Source organism: Oryzias latipes, chromosome 6, assembly GCF_053564925.1.
Source record: "Oryzias latipes strain Hd-rR chromosome 6, Olatipes_Hd-rR_3.1".
In the NCBI taxonomy this organism is placed as follows: Eukaryota; Metazoa; Chordata; class Actinopteri; order Beloniformes; family Adrianichthyidae; genus Oryzias; species Oryzias latipes.
Window position 1 is genome coordinate 35230709 of NC_136242.1, and position 19882 is coordinate 35250590.

The 19882-nt window shown below is 52.4% G+C and overlaps 4 protein-coding genes across 11 annotated transcripts in view; 1 reads left to right on the forward strand and 3 right to left on the reverse strand.

Annotated features, from left to right (window-relative positions):
* The window catches only part of brsk2a (BR serine/threonine kinase 2a), a 64266-nt gene extending 62868 nt beyond the window's left edge, over nt 1–1398 (reverse strand). For 2 of the 4 annotated variants that reach the window (XM_023956193.2, XM_023956191.2), the window contains exon 1: nt 1164–1391. In XM_023956193.2, the coding sequence (XP_023811961.1) occupies nt 1164–1245 (82 nt within the window). In that variant the 5' untranslated portion in view covers nt 1246–1391. Of the gene's footprint in view, nt 1–1163 lie in introns of all 4 variants that reach the window. The other 2 variants (XM_023956192.2, XM_078949154.1) reach the window with 2 other exon arrangements.
* A 1948-nt stretch (nt 1399–3346) lies between these two features.
* Nucleotides 3347–6220, forward strand: ldha (lactate dehydrogenase A4). 2 transcript variants are annotated; one of them, XM_023956195.2, is made up of 8 exons: nt 3347–3470; nt 4065–4187; nt 4322–4439; nt 4499–4672; nt 4743–4916; nt 4987–5104; nt 5793–5916; nt 5987–6220. In XM_023956195.2, the coding sequence occupies exons 2-8, from the start codon at nt 4065–4067 to the stop codon at nt 6149–6151; spliced, it is 996 nt and encodes a 331-aa protein (XP_023811963.1). In that variant the 5' UTR covers nt 3347–3470; the 3' UTR covers nt 6152–6220. The 2 variants fall into 2 exon arrangements, with proteins under 2 accessions (XP_023811963.1, XP_078805283.1); XM_078949157.1 differs by lacking the exon at nt 3347–3470 and adding an exon at nt 3626–3913 and having other exon boundaries at nt 3952–4187.
* Nucleotides 6221–6288: 68 nt separating this feature from the next.
* On the reverse strand, nt 6289–13406 carry tsg101a (tumor susceptibility 101a). Of its 2 annotated transcripts, XM_023956194.2 has the most exons (10): nt 13067–13406; nt 12631–12718; nt 12492–12557; nt 12204–12367; nt 11964–12090; nt 8017–8068; nt 7868–7950; nt 7018–7220; nt 6711–6950; nt 6289–6634 (listed from the first exon to the last, which is right to left on the reverse strand). In XM_023956194.2, the coding sequence occupies exons 1-10, from the start codon at nt 13106–13108 to the stop codon at nt 6545–6547; spliced, it is 1155 nt and encodes a 384-aa protein (XP_023811962.1). In that variant the 5' UTR covers nt 13109–13406; the 3' UTR covers nt 6289–6544. The 2 variants fall into 2 exon arrangements, with proteins under 2 accessions (XP_023811962.1, XP_078805282.1); XM_078949156.1 differs by lacking the exons at nt 7868–7950; nt 8017–8068.
* Nucleotides 13407–14487: 1081 nt separating this feature from the next.
* Nucleotides 14488–19689, reverse strand: zgc:123278 (tumor susceptibility gene 101 protein). 3 transcript variants are annotated; one of them, XM_011492721.3, is made up of 6 exons: nt 19545–19689; nt 19355–19439; nt 19222–19287; nt 18996–19159; nt 14876–14978; nt 14488–14805 (listed from the first exon to the last, which is right to left on the reverse strand). In XM_011492721.3, the coding sequence occupies exons 1-6, from the start codon at nt 19584–19586 to the stop codon at nt 14717–14719; spliced, it is 549 nt and encodes a 182-aa protein (XP_011491023.1). In that variant the 5' UTR covers nt 19587–19689; the 3' UTR covers nt 14488–14716. The 3 variants fall into 3 exon arrangements, with proteins under 3 accessions (XP_011491023.1, XP_020555542.1, XP_078805286.1); XM_020699883.2 differs by lacking the exon at nt 14876–14978; XM_078949160.1 differs by lacking the exons at nt 14488–14805; nt 14876–14978 and adding an exon at nt 15304–15646.
* Nucleotides 19690–19882: the final 193 nt, after the last annotated feature.

A 19882-nucleotide genomic window follows, 5' to 3' on the forward strand; every position in this document is an offset into this window, starting at 1 on the left:
GCGTTAACGCGTTACTGAACTACGTAGATCAACAGACGCCTGATCCTCCCCCTGCAGACAGACAGAACCACGAACGTCTGAGCTGGAATCTGGATCAGAACCGGACGGCTGGATGGCTACGATGTCGCTCTCCTTTTTGTTACACCGCTGACGTTAGCTTGATAATGTGAGGGGCTGTAAGCTAGCAGGAGATGATGGGAACTGGGAGGAGGCTTACTCTGTGCCAACGGTCCCGCCCACAACAACACACATCTACACACTCAAACATCCACACTAATGATTGGTTGTGTAATTGATGTGTTAGTTTTGTGTTTCTCGCTCCTCCAACTACGTTCTCTAAGGAACGATAACCAAATCCTCCCGATGTTTATTTAGGACTTTTGTTGCTGCGGGGCAACGTCCTGCAGAACCGGGGGGGGGGGCGTCATCTTCATGACGATTCTTTTGTTTTTAGCCAAAATATGTAACATAGTTTCTGCAGAACATCCACACAAATAACCACAAGAACACACACACACACTGCTGTCTGCTCACAGCCAGACCCCTCCCAACACCTCCCACAGCTGGGGGCCACAGGCAGCCGACCCCCCCATGGAGTAGGAGCCAGAAAGCTCCGGCCCCCAGAGGACTCAACATCATCCAGGGGCCATCACAAGGACCCCCACCCTCAAGGAACAGGAGAGCAAAGCCCCCCCCCCCAATAAAGTAGGCACCACCGAGGGACACACCCAGACGCCCCCCCCCACCCACCCCCACGCACGCACGCACACACATGATGAGTCCAGACCTACAGGTTCAGAACCGATCCAGAACTTCTAAGGAACTTCTTCTCTCAAAACGTTTCGCAGCTCGTGCAGCTTCATCATCATCATCATCATCTTCATCATCATCATCTTCAACAAGTTATGGATCCCCATAATAACTACCCCCCCCCCCCCCCAACATACGCGAGCAAAAAAGTTCATTTTCTAAAACCCCGCATTCACCTTCACGCACGCGCACGGCTCCAAATCCCCCGTGAGTGTGCCCGCGGAACGAAACCCCCCACCCCCAGACACGCGGGCGGGCGCACGAAAAAACACACACACAGAAGCAATTTGAACAGAAACCCGGCAGGTGTTTCCAAGCAATTAGCCATCACGACGCGCGCGCGCTGTCCTTACCGGTCTGTCCCTTCCCTAGAGTCTTCTCCAGCCGGTACGGTCCCACGTACGAGCTCCCGCTCTCTTTACCGGACGATGACATGACTCCCTCCGATCACGTGCGCTCATGAGCCGCCGCCGCCTGTCCGGTACCTCCGCGCGTCCGAGCCTCGCGGCTGCAGCGGATGGGCTCGCGGCTCCTCCGGTCCTCCTCTCGCCGCACACGCGCAGTAGCTCCAAGGATGAAACTGCAGGGGCGCCGCGCGCCTGCGGGGGCGCTGCTGAGCGCTGAGCTTTGAATGACGGCTAATCCAGCCAATCGAAAGGGCGGGAACGGCCATGGCCCCGCCCTCACGCTAAAGCGCTGCTCGGTTTGATTTAGACTTCATTTTTCAGCCTTTTTGGGATCGTCCGGTTGAAAAAAAGGATTAGAGTTTATTTGGATCAGTCTGATTTTCAGATTCCGTTCCGGCTGAAATGATGAAAAGCCAGTCTGACCTCCGCGGGGACAGAAAATGCTGTGGAAGACCCCTGAGAGCCCCCCCCCCCCCTCCCCTTATTTATCAGTGTTGTTTACATGCAGCCTGAGGCCAAACGTGTCGTTTCTGCTTCTGGTCTCCATCTGTGTGTCTGTAGAAAGCCAAGAACCTCTTTGGTTTGATCTCAGAGTCCAGGACTCAGCTGTTCCATTAACGTTCAGACAGTGACGGTCTTCACCGACATCCCATAATGAACAGCCTCAGTCTGAGTCCGCCCTCCAACACCTTCACCTGCCGTCATCAGGGCTGAACAAACTGCCACCGCCTGAAGCAGAATCACAAACCGAGCCGGACTCGGGTCACCGAGCCGGACTCGGGTCACCGAGCCGGACTCGGGTCACCGAGCTGTCTTTGCCCCACAGAGAAAATGTCTGTCTGAATGTTGTCTGCAAACATTGACAGAAAGAAAAGGCTTTGACCCGACATGAAGGGAGGAGCCCCCCTGTATGTTCAGCCTGGTCCACACGGCCTCATCCCCCTTTGCTGAACTTCTCCCACCTCACCTAACCTCCACCTTTTTTCTTCCACCTTTTTTCTTCTTATCAAACCTTTTCCTCTTCATCTCCTGAACGTTTTCGTTGCTCCATCGGGTCTCCTGATCCGGTTTCCCTCCACCTCCTTCTGTTTAAACGCTGATGTCTCGGTTGTCCCGAGCTGCTTGAATCTCTGGTTGGATGGGAGCTGAGAAGATGATGAATCCTCACCAGACTCTTCATCACAATCAGAAGAAGGAGGAGATCTGACTCCCTCCGTCACCCAGAACCTCTATGTTCCCTCAGCCCAGATCAGGGACACAACAGAGCCCGATCAGTTCTCTTTAGCCTGCAGGGGGGGCTGTGTGAGCAGGAACCCGGAGGTCTGGAGGCTGGTGTTGAAGCAGACCATAATATGAAAGTCTGTAGAGTCAGGAGGAGGAGGCTGCAGGAAAACTAACTCCAGGAGACACGGCGTCTGCCTTCATTGACTTCTTGAAAACTTGAAAACTTGAACTCTGGTCGATGTCAGTAGGATGGCGCCCTCTGGTGGTGAGACAGTGGAAGGTTCTAAAAAGAGTTTAGATACTTTACATTTATGTAAATATTGATTTCTATGGTTTTATTCTATTTGGCAGATTCCAAAAACTCTGAACTTTAATTTCTCCTGGAATTTATGGAAAATCTTTAGGTTTTGATGTTTTGTGGAAAAGAAAAAGTGTTTTTGCTTTAATGCAGAAAGAAACTGAGTCAGACTTAGAACCGAGCCTGACGGTCATTAAATGTTCAGAACTGGACCCCCGGTACCAGAATCTAACCGTCTCTGTGTCTGTACTGATCCCCCCCCCCCCCCCCCCCCCCCCATGCACACACGCGCGCGCGCACATACACTTGCAAACGTGGGGACGCCCAGCTTTTGGACTAACTCCACACAGAAAGATCCCGATCCGGGACTCGAACCGGAACTTTGCGCTAAATACTATCGTTTAAATTCACTAAATCTGTTCATAAATGATGTTTTTTGTGTGTTTATTTACTTTTATTCAAGCCGTTTCTATTGAGTTTAATAAATGAAGATCCGGGTCTCTTTCTACAGGAGACCCTCATCACGTGACCCCTAAGTTCGTCTGGTCATGTTTCCACGGGTGAAAGGGAAAAGTTCTCAGTTCTTTTCTGTCCAAATGTTCCACATGTTCATGTTCTTCTGGTTCCTCAGCTGCGCCTGCGCAGAGAACGCCCCCCCCCCTCCCCTCCCGGCTTGCGTTTAAATAGAGTCGGTCCCGGTTCGGCTGCAGACGTGAGGAGAGGCTGCTAAGGTAAGACGGTCCCGCCGCTCTTCATCCTCTAACGCTTGTCAGGCAGTAGGTTCTGGGAAGAGGATCCGGTTCTGATGACTGCTGCACAGACCGGTTCCGCTGCCCCCACCCCCCCGCGCGTCTGAATGCCTTTCACGGAGACACTGCGTCTGCGCGCGTGCACAGACGCGAGAGGGTCTGAGGGGGGTTTGTAGGTCTGTGGGTTTTAATGCCCCTGCCTCGTGTGGGGTGGGGGGTGGGGGGTTAAGTTCTGCCATAAGCCGTCACAAACCAGATCTTTCAGTTTCTGGTGAACCATCGTTCAGAAATTCCCTTTGGACAGTTTGGGCTTTCAAGGGACCCTGGTGGATCCTGGAGATCTGGTGGATCCTGGAGACCTGATGTTTGGGTGTCTGAGGACCACAGCTTCACACCTCCCTGACCCCCCCATGTAAACGTCCACGGTTCTGCTGGTTCTACAGTGTTCTGCAGGTCCATTCAGGTTCTGCTGGTTCGACAGTGTGAAAGAACGTCAGCAAAGCAGAACTCTGTGATGAGTCAGAACCGTCAGGTCTGGTTCTGGTTCTGGATGACAGCGTCTTCTGTGCTCCTCAGATGTCCACTGAGAAACTCCTCAGCCGTGTGATGGAGGCGGAGCCTGTGGGCAGCAGGAGCAAGGTGACGGTGGTGGGGGTCGGAATGGTGGGCATGGCGTCCGCCGTCAGTGTTCTGCTGAAGGTGGGTCGCTCCTTCTTTCACAAGTGAAGCTCCAGCTCCTCCGGGTTCCTGGCGGTTTCAGGGGGCGGGGCTATATGACGCAGGAATGGCATCAGAGCGTGAAGGTGGGCTGATCGGTGGCGTGTCCCCCCCAGGACCTGTGTGACGAGCTGGCCCTGGTGGACGTGATGGAGGACAAGCTGAGGGGGGAGGCCATGGATCTGCAGCACGGCGCCCTGTTCCTGAAGACGCCCAGGATCGTAGCGGACAAAGGTGAGCGGCGCTCAGGCGATCCTCTGGAACCGCCCCCAACCTCTGCCGTGTTCTTCCAGACTACAGCGTGACCGCCAACTCCAAGGTGGTGGTGGTGACCGCCGGCGCCCGCCAGCAGGAGGGCGAGAGCCGCCTGAACCTGGTGCAGCGCAACGTCAACATCTTCAAGTTCATCATCCCCAACATCGTCAAGTACAGCCCCCACTGCATCCTGCTGGTGGTCTCCAACCCTGGTGGGTGGGGTGGGGGGCTCTGAAGGGACCTTGCTGCATGCTGACCTGTTCTCCCTGTGCCCCCCCCCAGTGGACATCCTGACCTACGTGGCGTGGAAGCTGAGCGGCTTCCCGCGGCACCGCGTCATCGGCTCCGGCACCAACCTGGACTCCGCCCGCTTCCGCCACCTGATGGGGGAGAAGTTTCAGCTCCACCCCTCCAGCTGCCACGGCTGGATCATCGGAGAGCACGGAGACTCCAGCGGTATGCCCCCCCTACTAAAAATAGGACCCCCCCCTGACCAGCCCGTGCCCTTACGCCTTTCTCCTGGCAGTGGCCGTGTGGAGCGGCGTGAACGTCGCGGGGGTGTCCCTGCAGAAGCTCAACCCCAAGATGGGCGCCGAGGACGATGGCGAGCGCTGGAAGGATGTCCACAAGAAGGTGGTGGACGGGTGAGGCAGGATGCGCCCTCTGGGGGGGTCAGTCTGAGGTCTTTCGGGGGGGGGGGGGGGGGTCAGTCTCAGGTCTATCTGGAGGGGGGGTCAGTCTCAGGTCTTTCTGGGGGGGGGGGGTCAGTCTCAGGTCTTTCTGGGGGGGGGGGGGGGTGTCAGTCTCAGGTCTATCTGGAGGGGGGGTCAGTCTCAGGTCTTTCTGGGGGGGGGGGTGTCAGTCTCAGGTCTTTCTGGGGGGGGGGGGGGGGGTGTCAGTCTCAGGTCTATCTGGAGGGGGGGTCAGTCTCAGGTCTTTCTGGGGGGGGGGGGGTCAGTCTCAGGTCTTTCTGGGGGTGTTGCCCAATGCTGATTCCGTCACGCAGCGACGTGACCTTCAGAATAGACGCAGCTATCAGCTGTTTGCTCAAAGATACCTGCAGGTTCACACACAGGTCCCCCCCCCCCAGGAATGACCAGTCTCCGCCTGCTTGTTCCGCCTACCAGCTCAGTGGCACTGTGGTAGAGTGTCCGCCCTATGACTGGGCCCAAAGCCTTCCTGCTTGACTCTCAGGATAAAGGGTTTGATTGGGGGGGGGGGGGGGGGGGCTTGAACCACCAAACGGTTCCTGCTGTGTCTGCAGCTCACCGGCCCCCCAGGGGAGGGGTCAAATGCGGAGAACAGATGACGGGACTCTAACTGTCCCCTCAGAGCGTACGAGGTGATCCGGCTGAAGGGCTACACGTCCTGGGCCATCGGCATGTCGGTGGCTGACCTGGTGGAGAGCCTCCTGAAGAACCTGCACAGGGTCCACCCCGTGTCCACGCTGGTCCAGGTGAGGCGCCGACCTCCGCCGGGCTGAGGGGAGGGGGGGCCGCCACCCTAACCCTGTCTGCGTGGGGCAGGGCCTGCACGGCGTGAAGGACGAGGTCTTCCTCAGCGTCCCGTGCATTCTGGGCAGCGGCGGCCTGACGGACGTGGTCCACATGACCCTGAAGCCTGAGGAGGAGGAGCAGCTGAGGAAGAGCGCCGAGACCCTGTGGGGGGTGCAGAAGGAGCTCATCCTGTGAGGAGGGGGCTCCTGGAAGAAATGATGTGTGTATCCATCTTCTGCCACATAAAGGCGTTTGGTGACATCACTCCTGACATCCGTCTGTTTCCTCATCCGCCTGGGGGGGGCAGAAGAACAGAGGAGAAACACACGAGGGGGGGTTGTCCAGAAGGTCTAGACTCTGGTTTTATTTGTTTACACAAACAAACAAACAAAAACAGTTCAAAGTGCTCGTAGTCAAAGGCTGAATTCAGAGGGTTAGGCTCCGCCCACTGCAGGACTGAGCAGGAACATGAACGGCGGCTGAGGTTCCTCAGCGTCTGTGGAGGCGGACGGGGGGGTTGATGGTGAGATGGCGAGTCTCTGCTTCCTAACAAACAGGTTGCTCCTCTGGAGGACGAGGAGGCTCAGGTCAGTACAGGTCGCTCAGGCCCGCCGTCTTGCGAGCTTTCTGCATCAGAGCTCGGAGCTGGAACTGCTTCCTGGAGAGGAGGCGCACGTGCTGCAAGGAGACAGGCGCTCAGTCATGTGACCACGGACCTCCTCCGCCCTGCGGGACAGGAGCTCCAGCTGCTTACCTTTAGGAAAACTTCCAGATCGATGACTCCTCTGCGGAGCGCCTCCCCCAGGTAGAAGATGGTGTCCTCGATGGCGTTCTCCTCGGCGTACAGGTTGAGGATCTGCTTGTACAGCGGCGCCGTGGGAACGATGACGTCATCGATGTCGTTGTTCTCCGTCTGGTTCTCCATCTTCTCCAAAGCCTCGCTCAGCTCCTCGTCCTTCTTCTTCAGCAGCTCGATGTTCCTGTCCACCTCCGCCTGGACCAACCACACCGTGAGTCAGAGGCCGCCGCAACCGCAGCTCGGCGCCGTCGGCGTTTCTCACCACTTCCTGGTCCAGTTTGGAGATCATCTCCTCCAGCTTCTGGTGGCCTTTCTTCAGGTCCTCCTCGGTCCGCTTCAGGGCGTCCAGCTCTGCCTGGGCGCGGTCCATCTCCTCCTTCATCCTCCAGCGCAGCTTGTCGCTCACGGCGGAAATCAGAGACGCCCGGATGGTGTCCTCCCCGATGGTCCCGTCTCTGCTGGGACCTGGGGGGCCACGATGACGGAAAAGGTTGGGGGGTCATCTCAGAGCTTCTGCAACCACTGTCAGGAGGAGGGGACGGGAACCAAGGAGGAGCTGCTCTGAAGGGGGGTCTGAACCTTCCACCTGAGGGGGGGGGGGGGGGGGGGGGGTCTGAACCTTCCACCTGAGGGGGGAGGGGGGTCTGAACCTTCCACCTGAGGGGGGGGGGGGGTCTGAACCTTCCACCTGAGGGGGGGGGGGGGGGTCTGAACCTTCCACCTGGGGGGGGGGGGGGGTTTGAACGTTCAACCTGAAACCTGAGGGGGGGTCTGAACTTTTGCTCTACAAGTCTGGCAGACATTTCAGAGAACACATAGTCCATCTTCAAGTGTGTGTGTGTGGGGGGGGGGGGGGCTTTCATGAACCATCAGACTAAAACCAGCCCCCCACCCCCCTTACAGTCTGGGTTTAGGAGGGCCTGATGTAGCCTTTGGCCTTTAAGGCCCCCCCACTCCAGTTACAGCACTGGCCTTTCAAAGGGGTCTCCACATTCCAACAAAGTTGCTCTGGGGGGGTGGGGTGGGGGGGTTACATAAAGATCAGGTAGAGTTTTTGGTTTCATCTACACAAAGTTTAAAAGGGGGGGGCAGAAACACATGATAAGACGCACCCACAGTGGAGACGGCAGTCTGGAGGGGGTAGGGCCCTGCAGGGTAGGAACTGCCCCCCTGGAACTGAAAAGCTGGGTACCCCCTGCAGAAAAACAGACGTTTAACCATCAGTCAGCCGGCGGTGAGCCCCCCCAGGCTGGAGTCTTACCCCGGGTTCTGGTTGTAGGGGGAGGCCGCCGGCATGCCGGCCATGTACGAGGCTGAGGAAGACAATGAGGAAGAGTCAATGCAAAGTCAGGGTGAGACAAGAGCGCCACCTGCTGCTGACAGAACAGGAAGCCCCGCCCAAACCTGCTGCCAGGTGATATAATCCCACAGGTGACCTCTCACAGAAAGAGGCGGATTGTGAGATGGGGGGGCGGAGACTCTGGGCCTGACTGCATGCTATGGAGGAGGCGTGGCCTGAACAGTAAAGACTTCTACAGATTCCTCCAGATCAGCACGTATGCATACATTATCAACCACAGTACAGTAAATGTTGACGGACAACAGAGACCGCATTTAGTCACGCTAAACACAAACCTTAACAGCCGCGGCGTGGACACGGAAAATGTCTAACTCACCGACACGGCGAACATTTGGTTGGAAAAGCTCGCCAGGTTGCAACTGCAGCCAAAGGAAGCTGCTGGAGGGCTGAGCAAATCAGCTTCATTTAGTCACGCCCACAAATGATCCCTTCCTGGACGGAAGGTCACAGATTCTAAAGAGGGTTTTCAGGATGGGGGGTTTTGGGAAAAGGAACTGTCACACCAAAGGTGAAAAAGCCGTTTCAGACCCAAAGGAAAGCGGTCCAAAGCAGCGTGAAATGATGGCATAGATGTGAAGCAGTGGCTGCGGTGAGCTTGATGGCTGGTGAGGCACCGACTCCTCTGGAGATTTACAACAACTGAATATTTCAGCATCCATCCAACAGCAGGAAACGGCTTAGAAGATCCACACAAGAACATGTTTGTCCTCAGAGGATGTTTCTGTCATAGACATGGACAGAACACTCTTCCCGTGTAGAAACTATTCAAATACTGTAAACCAATTAAAGTATACAGCTGTGTTCAGCACACATTTGACCCTCAGTAACTTCAGATTCTGGTGCTTTGTCAGTTATCAAATATCTTTGAAAATATTTCTTTTAGTTTTTAAATACTTACATTTTTTTCCACTTACTCCCATGTTATTTCTAAAGAACAAACCATGTTTGGCCGAACTGTTTGGGTCGGTGCTCCGATCCTTTTCCATTAAAAGCTCTAAGATCTGTTGGAAAGTCTTCCTGATTTCCTTTAGTTTACTGAGTCTCTCCTCAATGGAGACAGACTTCCTCTGTCCTGTTTCTGTGGCACCAGTGTAGCTACACAGCTCACGTCTGCCCCCTGCTGGCGAGGCTCGCCCCACCAGCAGCCTTTTCTCCGCCCTCACGGCGGCGCTCTGACGGCACAAAGCTCCGGAGCCTCACCTGGAGTTCCTGCTCCGTATGTATGGAGTCCTATACTGTTCATAATTAAATAAATAAATATGACCTCGTGCAAATACACAACCAACCAATAAATCTCTCATAAATATATAAAAAGATCATGAAATTGTGAAAAACCTGGAAGCTGAATGTAGTTGAGATGAGATGTTTGAGGACTATGTGTGGTGTGACGCGTATGGATCGTGTGAGAAATGAAGTTATCCAAGAGAGAACTGGTGTGATGCCAGAGTTGGTCTATAGAGCAGAGCAAAAGGCACTGGGATGGTTTGGACATGTTGAAAGAATGGAAAGGGAGCGTTTGGTGAAAAGGGTATATGAATCTGATGTGAGTGGAGTGAGAATGAGAGGAAGACCGCGAATGGGATGAACAGAGGGGGTAAGAAGAGCGTTGAATGCAAGAGGGATGACTGTGGTGCAGGGGAGAGAGGCTGCTCAGGACAGGGATGGGTGGAGAGAGCTTGTGTATGGATGAATGGATGGGTGTGGTAGAGGTCTGGGGCCTCATTTCTAAAGGTTGCGTACGCACAAAAGAAGGCGTACGCCACTCTCTACGCAATAGTTGAGATTTATAAAAAGCAAACTTGACGGGAAAATGTGCGGTCCTCCACGCTCTGACCCAGGCGTGCGCACAAAAACGGGTGAAATGAGAAACGGCGACGCCGTCGGCAGATGGAAGAAACACGTGAAAGTGACAGTGTGCGCCAAATCGTGCTGGCATGTGCTGTGCTACACAATGTGGCACAGCTTAAAAACGTGCCTCTACCCCCTGGACGCTGATTGCTGTGTTGGCCCCGACCCTGAACCCCATCCCCACGCATTTGAGCCAAACGCTGCTGCTGTGCGCCAGCGTTTGGAAGTGATGCGTCGCTTATAAAGAAAAAGAGGTGTGGAAAATATGATTTATTTAAGAATTCCCTCATCGTGCAGTTTATTTCAGTCAGGGCGATCTTGATTTCGCCCAACTCCTTGGCCACCTCTCTGATTGAACTACTGACTTCCCTCTGCATTTCAAGGACTGCATCGGTGAGGACACGCCCACTGCTGGAGGTTGAGAGCCGCGTGCCGTGGAGACGCTGGGGCCAGACGGCTGCTCAGCTGCAGCATCGTAACCACTGGCCCCGCTGGAACACCCAGCAACTAAAATAAAATTGTTCTATATTAATAATCTGTAATTGTGTAGCCTGCATACATGTGACTTGACTGCATTCATTTGAATTATTTCTCTTTCCTGTGTCACCCTGACCCTGGCGCGTCGGCGTCCCCTCCGTCTCAGTCACCTGACTGAGGCGGAGGAGGACGCCGATAAGGGGGACTTAATAGGGATTCCCCAATAATAGCGGCCAGTTTCTCATCAAGAGGGGTCAGCTCCGGTGTCCCCCCCCCGTGGCGGACACACTCTGCCGATGCAGCGCTAGACGTTTTTTTGCCTCGACTTTGATGTCCGATCATTTCTTTCATTTCTTTTTTATTTCGGCCACGGTCTGAGGTTGTGAGGCTGCAGCATTTACGGCGTCTGCCACCGTTTGCCACTCACGTGCCTTTTTGGCATTAGTAATGCCCACACTGTGCCCTCCAAACAACACTTTTCTCCTCTTTTCCACCTCGCCAACGATAACTTCTACTTCACATTGAGTGAAGTTACGTTTTTTTGATTTCCTCTCTGTGTGTGCCATGATTTAGCAAGCCATGAATATTCATTTGTGGGCGTTTCACGGACTATTTATGGGCAACTATGGGCGTGTCATGAAGCCGCAAAAGCTGCGCTGCATTTAGAATTGGTTGTGATTTATAAAGGGAAAGATGCGTAGGATGTGCGTGCGCACGGTTTTATAAATCCGAATATTTCTGTGCGTACGCACGTTCTATGTTTCATCCGTACGCCACTTCTGACGCAAATCCTACGCAAAGTTTTAGAAATGAGGCCCCAGGTCTTGGGATGAAGCGGTAAGGGGAAACCAGCCTTGGCTGAGGCCCTGCTGTGGAGGTGCCCACACTGGAGTGTGCAGCTGACCCTGGTGCAGTGTGGTGTGGCTTAGACCAGGCTTTAGACCAGTCACACACACACACACACACACACCCACCCAACCACACACACCCCCACACACACACACCCACACCCCCACACCCACACCCACACCCCCACACACACACACACACACTGAAGGAGGAGGGTTTGGGGAAGAGAAGGAGGGAGTTAAAATTGTGTGCCCTGTCTAGGCTACCCCACCTTGGTGGGACACAGCCTGGGTGGGTAGATAGATAGACTTTTTCTATTTGATCACAATGACAGTTGAGGCCGAGCCTCGCTATCCTCACCTGATAGTCCTCCAGCAGCTTCCACCGTCACTGATATGAAGATGACTTTTTATCTCAGGGTGCAACAAAACACAGGAGCATGCAGATCGACGCGGGATTACTGGTTCAAAACTGACTACAGACGGTTTTAGAGTGTAGGTCTCCAATGAAAGGCCCCGCGCCATAAGGTATTTGGTAAAAAGAGAAAAACTAAAAGAGTTGAAAACAGGAAATCCTGGCCTTTGAAGGCTCAAACCAACAGACACAGATGAAAGGTCATGTGAGGTCACGTGACTCATGTGCGATGAACGCTCTACCACAGGAACGCGGCTTACTGTTTGGTGGTCCGGCAGCTTGAAAGGCTGGGAAGGGGGGTTGTGTTGTGGGACGGGAAAACACTGGGGGCTCTTCTCCAAACACAACGATCATCACCTGGATCAGACCAATCAGGTCTGACTGCGGCTACAAAAGAAAGGCGGGGTTTACTGACAGAGTGGGTCATCATGAACGGTTCTTCAGGAGGAACCCTTCTCATCATTCCAGCAGAGGAACACGACTCAGAAGCGCAAACATACATGCTTCCACTCGTGCAGGTAAGGCAGGTAGATTTTGCCGTTGGCGTCAATGTGCTTCCCGGTTTTGATCATCATGGCGCTGGTGGGCTTGACGAAGCAAATGGGGGGGTTGTAGGGATAGGTGTCCAGCAACCACAGACACACCGGGATGTTATAGGTATTTCCTATAGGAGACACAGACCGGAACATGCAGAGCATCCTGATCCCAGTGAGAGCGCCACCCAAACACGGCGGCGTTTTACTGACAGACAACAGGCTCTAACTGTGTGTTGACTTTAGCAAGTTTACCTCTGTAGCTGACCGGAACCGTTCCCGTCAAACTCATCAGATCTCTGGAGGAGCCGTCATTAAACACTGAAACACAAACACCACCTGTGAGTGTCGCACGGCGGGGAGACGGCCCACAGGTGGAGGCCAGGCTTCCTACCGTAGGCGTCCATGACCGGCTTCAGGTCTTTGTACTGGGAGATGACGTAGGTGATCTCCCGGACCGTCAGGTCTCGGTATTTGTATTGCTGAAGCACAGAAAACACAAAGCAGAGATTGAACTGACTTCCGGTGACGTCATCGTGATCCTCAGGTTCACATACGTCACCTACTACATTCAGGTTATATAAACCACTTTGGGAATCTAAGAAAAACAACAATCAACCCGGAAAACCGATTATAAACTATGAACACATCATTAACGAACACAAACAGATCCTGAAATAAAAGCTGGTCCTTCTGGAAGTTATTGGATCCTAATCGAAGGAAAACATTTATGAAAACGGCGCCGTTTTTCCGTTCCGGTGTCCCGGTGTTCGTCCTCAGTCACGGTCCCGAAAATGATCCGAGATTAACTGGTTCGTCGGGCAGCTTACCTTCAGCATTTTCTTCAGCGTTACTTCGTTGACCACCGACATGTTGTGATGTTATATGGAGGAAACAAGCAAACAAACAAACGGCTAACAGAAGCTCAGATGCTAAGCTAGCGTTAGCCTCGCGGCTCGTTCCGCACAAAGTTTTTCTCCTGAAGGTTCAGCTCCACTAAAATACAAAATAACGGTTTTCAAGTCAGTCCTTGATCAATATAAAGGCAAGAACACCGACATAAACCGAATTATTTGACCTGGAGGGCTAGTCAACACAATGTTACTTCCGGCTCCAGTGACAGCTTCCGGTTTACGTTTGACGCAGATGTTTATCTGCACAGGAGTCTGTGGGGGCGGGGCCAGGCTCGTCAGGAAACCTTCACCTGCTCACGGTTGCTCTTTAGCTGCAGGTTTATTTCTGTCTGAAAAAAAATATATATATATACAGTGATCCCTCGCTATAACACGGTTTACTTTTCACGGTTTCGCTACTTCACGGATTTGCATCGTGCATTGTGTTCTGCATTCTGATTGGCTAAAAAGTCACTCTGCTTCTTCTCTACCTGTGCGTCAATAATGTTGCAGTTTAATATGTACACGTACGTAAAACAGCTTGCCAAATTTACATTATGTACTTGCAAATTCTCTTGATGTTGGCAATGTCTATGTATAAGGATGTTTTTGCGAAGAAGAAAAAAAGAGCGACACCAACTGCCGATCACAATGTTCTTCTCCCGAACAAACACACCTGCAGCTGCACCGGGGGCTTTAAAAGAAGAAAAATCTGCAGAGCGGAGTCAGGATGCAGCGGCTCAGTCTGAACTTAGAGCAGTTAAATACACCCGAGTCACTATTTGTGCGACTGTACTTTGTATTTTTTCATAATCATCATTTTATATTTTCTCCCGTTTAATCCAATTACGCGGGTCGCGGTGGGCGGGGCTAATCTCCGCGATTTGACGCCTTCTGTTCACATTGATGATTAAAATTATTATTTGACAGTACAGTACAGAAGTTATTTGTTAAAAAACGTTTCTAAAGTACTTTGATTTGTGAAACAAATGCTTGAGCCTATAAAATGGGTTGTTCTTTCTTTTCAATGTATAATAGAGTATTTAATTGTATCATAATTGAAAAAAAAAATAGAGGTTTCTACTTCACGGTTTTTGACTATCACGGGCTCTTTCTGGAACGTAACCCCCGCGAAAAACAAGGGTTTACTGTATATAAATAAACATACATACATATGTCTATGAAGACTCTCATTCATCCAGGTTGATTCCATCATAGTAGTAGGTTTAAAGGTTGTCATCTGGACTTGGTTTTTAAAGTTGAAGACGTTTTCACCTCTTATCCAAAAGGCTTTGTCAATTCATATATACATTTTCAGAACTTTACAGATCAAAGGAAACCGAATAAATAATTCTACCTGACAGTTATATATAAAGTTTTTATTTTGTAAACGGACTTAAGTTGAATGGAAACGTCCCAAAGCACAAACACGCAGCAGGAGACGTTTTCACTTCCCAGAAGAAACATTATTATTATTCACATATTATATATTTAAAGTTTTTTTTCAATTTATTATTGACATATTATATATTAAAAGTTTTTTTCAGAGGGGATGGATGCCATCAGTACAGAAGTTTTACAAAACCCTCAACAGTCAGTTTCATTTTTCCGTTGGAAAGGTTGACCATCTTCTCTGGGCAAAGACAGAACAGAATTCCCGTCTGCATCCGTCCAGCCTGGAAAATAAAGATGAAGTCAATCACAGGCGGCGTTTGGATGGTCACGTGACCCGCTGTCTGCTCTTACATGAGCCTAGCTCCTGCTCTGGAGGGGGCCGCATGCTTACAGGGGGGAACTCTCCAAAAACCGCCGCCATCACCTGCAGGAGGCTGATGAGGTCACAGTCACCCTGAAACAGATGCAGTCACCCTGAAACCGATACAGTCACCCTTAAACTGTTGCAGTGGCTCTGAAACCAATGCATTCGCCCTGAAACCGTTGCAGTCACCCTGAAACCGTTGCAGTCGCGCTAAAACCAATGCAGTCGCCCTAAAACCGATGCAGTCGCCCTGAAACTTTTGCAGTCGCCCTAAAACCAATGCAGTCGCCCTAAAACCGATGCAGTCACCCTTAAACTGTTGCAGTGGCTCTGAAACCAATGCATTCGCCCTGAAACCGTTGCAGTCGCCCTGAAACTGTTGCAGTCGCCCAAAAACCAATGCAGTCGCCCTGAAACCGATGCAGTCGCCCTGAATCAGATGCAGTAGCCCTGAAACCGTTGCAGTCGCCCTTAAACCGATGCAGTCACCCTAAATCAGATGCAGTCGCCCTGAAACCGTTGCAGTCGCCCTAAAACCGATGCAGTCACCCTGAAACTGCTGCAGTTGCTCTGAAACTGTTGCAGTCGCCCTGAAAAGCCTGGAAAACAAAGCTGAAGTCAATCACAGGCGGCATGACCCGCTGTCTGCTCTTACATGAGCCTAGCTCCTGCTCTGGAGGGGGCCGCATGCTTACAGGGGGGAACTCTCCAAAAACCGCCGCCATCACCTGCAGGAGGCCGATGAGGTCACAGTCACCCTGAAACAGATGCAGTCACCCTGAAACCGTTGCAGTCGCTCTGAAACTGTTGCAGTCGCCCTAAAACTGCTGCAGTCGCCCTGAAACTGTTGCAGTCGCCCTGAAACTGTTGCAGTCGCCCTGAAACCGATGCAGTGGCCCTGAAACTGTTGCAGTCTCCCTGAAAGGGTTGCAGTTGCCCTGAAACTGCTGCAGTGGCTCTGAAACAGATGCAGTCGCCCTGAAACTGTTGCAGTCGCCCTGAAACCGATGCAGTGGCCCTGAAACCGATGCAGTGGCCCTAAAACAGATGCAGAGCCACTGAAACAGATGCAGTCACCCAAAAACCCATGCAGTCGCCCTGAAACTGTTGCAGTCGCCCTGAAACTGCTGCAGTATCCCAGAAACTGCTGCAGTCGCCCTGATACCGTTGCAGTCGCCCAGAAACTGCTGCAGTCGCCCACAAACTGCTGCAGTCGCCCTAAAACCGTTGCATTCACCCAGAAACTGCTGCAGTCATGGTGAAACCGTTGCAGTCGCCCTAAAACCGATGCAGTGGTCCTTAAACAGATGGAGTCACCCTGAAACCGATGCAGTCGCCCTGAAACTGTTGCAGTCGCCCTGAAACCGTTGCAGTCGCCCTAAAACAGATGCAGTCGCCCTGAATCAGATGCAGTCGCCCTGAAACCGTTGCAGTCGCCCTAATACCGATGCAGTCGCCCTGAGACAGATGGAGTCACCCTGAAACCGATGCAGTTGCCCTGAAACTGTTGCAGTCACCCACAAACTACTGCAGTCGCCCTGAAACAGTTGCAGTCACCCAGAAACTGCTGCAGTCACCCTGAAACTGTTGCAGTCGCCCTAAAACCGATGCAGTGGCCCTTAGACAAATGGAGTCACCCTGAAACCGATGCAGTTGCCCTGAAACTGATGGAGTTGCCCTGAAACTGTTGCAGTTACCCACAAACTGCTGCAGTTGCCCTGAAACAGTTGCAGTCACCCACAAACTGCTGCAGTCGCCCTGAAACCGTTGCAGTCGCCCTAAAACCGATGCAGTCGCCCTAAAACCGATGCAGTGGCCCTGAGACAGATGGAGTCACCCTGAAACCGATGCAGTCGCCCTGAAACTGTTGCAGTCACCCACAAACTGCTGCAGTCGCCCTGAAACAGTTGCAGTCACCCAGAAACTGCTGCAGTCGCCCTGAAACCGTTGCAGTCGCCCTAAAACCGATGCAGTGGCCCTGAGACAGATGGAGTCACCCTGAAACCGATGCAGTTGCCCTGAAACTGTTGCAGTCACCCACAAACTGCTGCAGTCGCCCTGAAACAGTTGCAGTCACCCAGAAACTGCTGCAGTGGCTCTGAAACAGATGCAGTCGCCCTGAAACTGTTGCAGTCTCCCTGAAACCAATGCAGTGGCCCTGAAACCGATGCAGTGGCCCTGAAACTGTTGCAGTCACCCTAAAAGTGTTGCAGTCGCCCTGAAACTGTTGCAGTCGCACTGAAACCGAGGCAGTCGCCCTAAAACAGATGCAGAGCCACTGAAACAGATGCAGTCACCCTGAAACCCATGCAGTCGCCCTGAAACTGTTGCAGTCGCCCTGAAACTGCTGCAGTATCCCAGAAACTGCTGCAGTCGGCCTGATACCGTTGCAGTCGCCCAGAAACTGCTGCAGTCGCCCACAAACTGCTGCAGTCGCCCTAAAACCGTTGCATTCACCCAGAAACTGCTGCAGTCACGCTGAAACCGTTGCAGTCGCCCTAAAACCGATGCAGTGGCCCTTAAACAGATGGAGTCACCCTGAAACCGATGCAGTCGCCCTGAAACTGTTGCAGTCGCCCTGAAACCGTTGCAGTCGCCCTAAAACAGATGCAGTCGCCCTGAATCAGATGCAGTCGCCCTGAAACCGTTGCAGTTGCCCTAATACCGATGCAGTGGCCCTGAGACAGATGGAGTCACCCTGAAACCGATGCAGTTGCCCTGAAACTGTTGCAGTCACCCACAAACTGCTGCAGTCGCCCTGAAACAGTTGCAGTCACCCAGAAACTGCTGCAGTCGCCCTGAAACCGTTGCAGTCGCCCTAAAACCGATGCAGTGGCCCTGAGACAGATGGAGTCACCCTGAAACCGATGCAGTTGCCCTGAAACTGTTGCAGTCACCCACAAACTGCTGCAGTCGCCCTGAAACAGTTGCAGTCACCCAGAAACTGCTGCAGTCGCCCTGAAACCGTTGCAGTCACCCTGAAACCGATGCAGTTGCCCTGAAACTGTTGCAGTCGCCCTGAAACCATTGCAGTCGCCCTAAAACCAATGCAGTCGCCCTAAAACCGATGCAGTCGCCCTGTATCAGATGCAGTCGCCCTGAAACCGTTGCAGTCGCCCTAAAACCGTTGCAGTGGCCCTGAGACAGATGGAGTCACCCTGAAACCGATGCAGTTGCCCTGAAACCTTTGCAGTCGCCCACAAACTGCTGCAGTCACCCTGAAACCGTTGCAGTCGCCCTAAAACCGATACAGTCGCCCTGAATCAATACAGTCGCCCTAAAACCGATGCAGTCGCCCTTAAGCCGATGCAGTCGCCCTGAAACAGATGCCGACTCAGTTTCTACATTCAAAGTTAGACTGAAAACATTCCTTTTTGGACAGGCTTATTGTCAGACTAGTTAGTATTCAGAGATTTAACTTAATGTTAATGTGTTTAAATTAAACTTAATAATAACTGTTTTAAAAGGCTGCTAGAAGTTGAAGCTGGGGTAACTATGGTGCTCTGGGGTTCTGTCCTCTTTTCTCTACTTCTACCCTTCCTCTCCTCTATTCTTGATCATTATTCATCATTTAGTTCTCCATGCCTCTGTTTGGTGCAGTGATTCATGTATTGTCCCTCTTTCCCTCTCCCCTCCTGGGGAGTGGGAGTGCTTCCAGACTCCAGTTGGCTCATCCGTGCTCCTGTTCCTGACCGTCTGAGGAATCAGAGGGACCGTGTCTCTGGCTTGCATCTACTACTGCTCCTACACCTGGCTGTGGATCCTGTTCTGCATCGTCTGGCACCCCCAGCCGTCCCCCAACTCCATCTGGATGAAGCTCGTCTGCTGGACTTTATACATGTGGTTATAGATTTAGATAAATTAATTCTTCTCTAAGAGTTCTGGTAAATCGCCTGTCCGTCCTGGGGGAGGATCCCTCCTTCATGTGGGCACCCCTGAGGTTTCTTCGTTTTTTTCAGAATCCGTTTTTTTCCTTACCATGAAGGGGGGTCTAAGGGCAGGGATGTCCAGTTTAGTTTAGTCTTTTCCTATTGAATTCTATGCATTCATGATCCTTATGACTGAAGGCCTCTGCGGCGCCTCCTCACAGACAGCATGCAGACCCACCTTCTTCCATTCCTTCAGGTAGGGCAGAAGGATCTGACCGTCTGCGGACAGAAACACCCTCTTGACCAGCATCATCTCCGCTGTGGGCTGGACGTAGCAGATGGGGGGGGCATGGGGGTAGCGCTCCTCAATCCACACGCACACCGGGATGTTGTAAATCTTACCTGGATGTCACAGGAAACGCGTCATAGCAACGCTTCACCTAAAGGTGCAAACAGCCGCTTACCTGCAAACGTCACAGGTATGGTTCCCGTCAGGCTCATCAGGGTCTTTGCTGCCCCGGCTCTGGAAACTGGACAGAACCGAGCTCAGGCTGCATCTCTGCAGGGATCACTGAGGGCCGTCAGGCTGTGACTTACCGAAGCGGTCCATGGCAGGCCTCAGGTTTTTAAAGTAGGTCGTTGCCACAAATATTTCATGAGCCACGTAACTGCGGACATAGGTCTGAACACAGAAGGATTTAAGGATTTAAGGCAGGTAAGCCGCAGACGTGAGGATCTGTCAGAACCTGGAGATTCTGTCAGAACCCAACCAGGAGCTGCTTCTTACCGTAGGGAGCATTTTCTTGATGCTGTTTTCAGTCAAAGTCATGATAAATAAAAGTTTCTCTGAGAAAAAAGAAACCAGTTTCCAGTCCTCCGGTCTCCTTCAACTTTGGACCCGTTCAGGAGAACCGCCCACATTTTATTACCCTCCACAGAAAAGGTGAGGCCCGGTCTGAAAATACGGACTCAACCTGGAATCTTTTTCTGGATTTCCTTTTTTGTTTTTTTTTTAGGTCCAAAAAGTTTGTTTCTCATCTCCAGCCACAGGTCTGGGTTGGACTATTAACTTGAACGTGAACACAGATTTACAGACGGCCCTCTGTACGCTGAAAGCAGCACCAG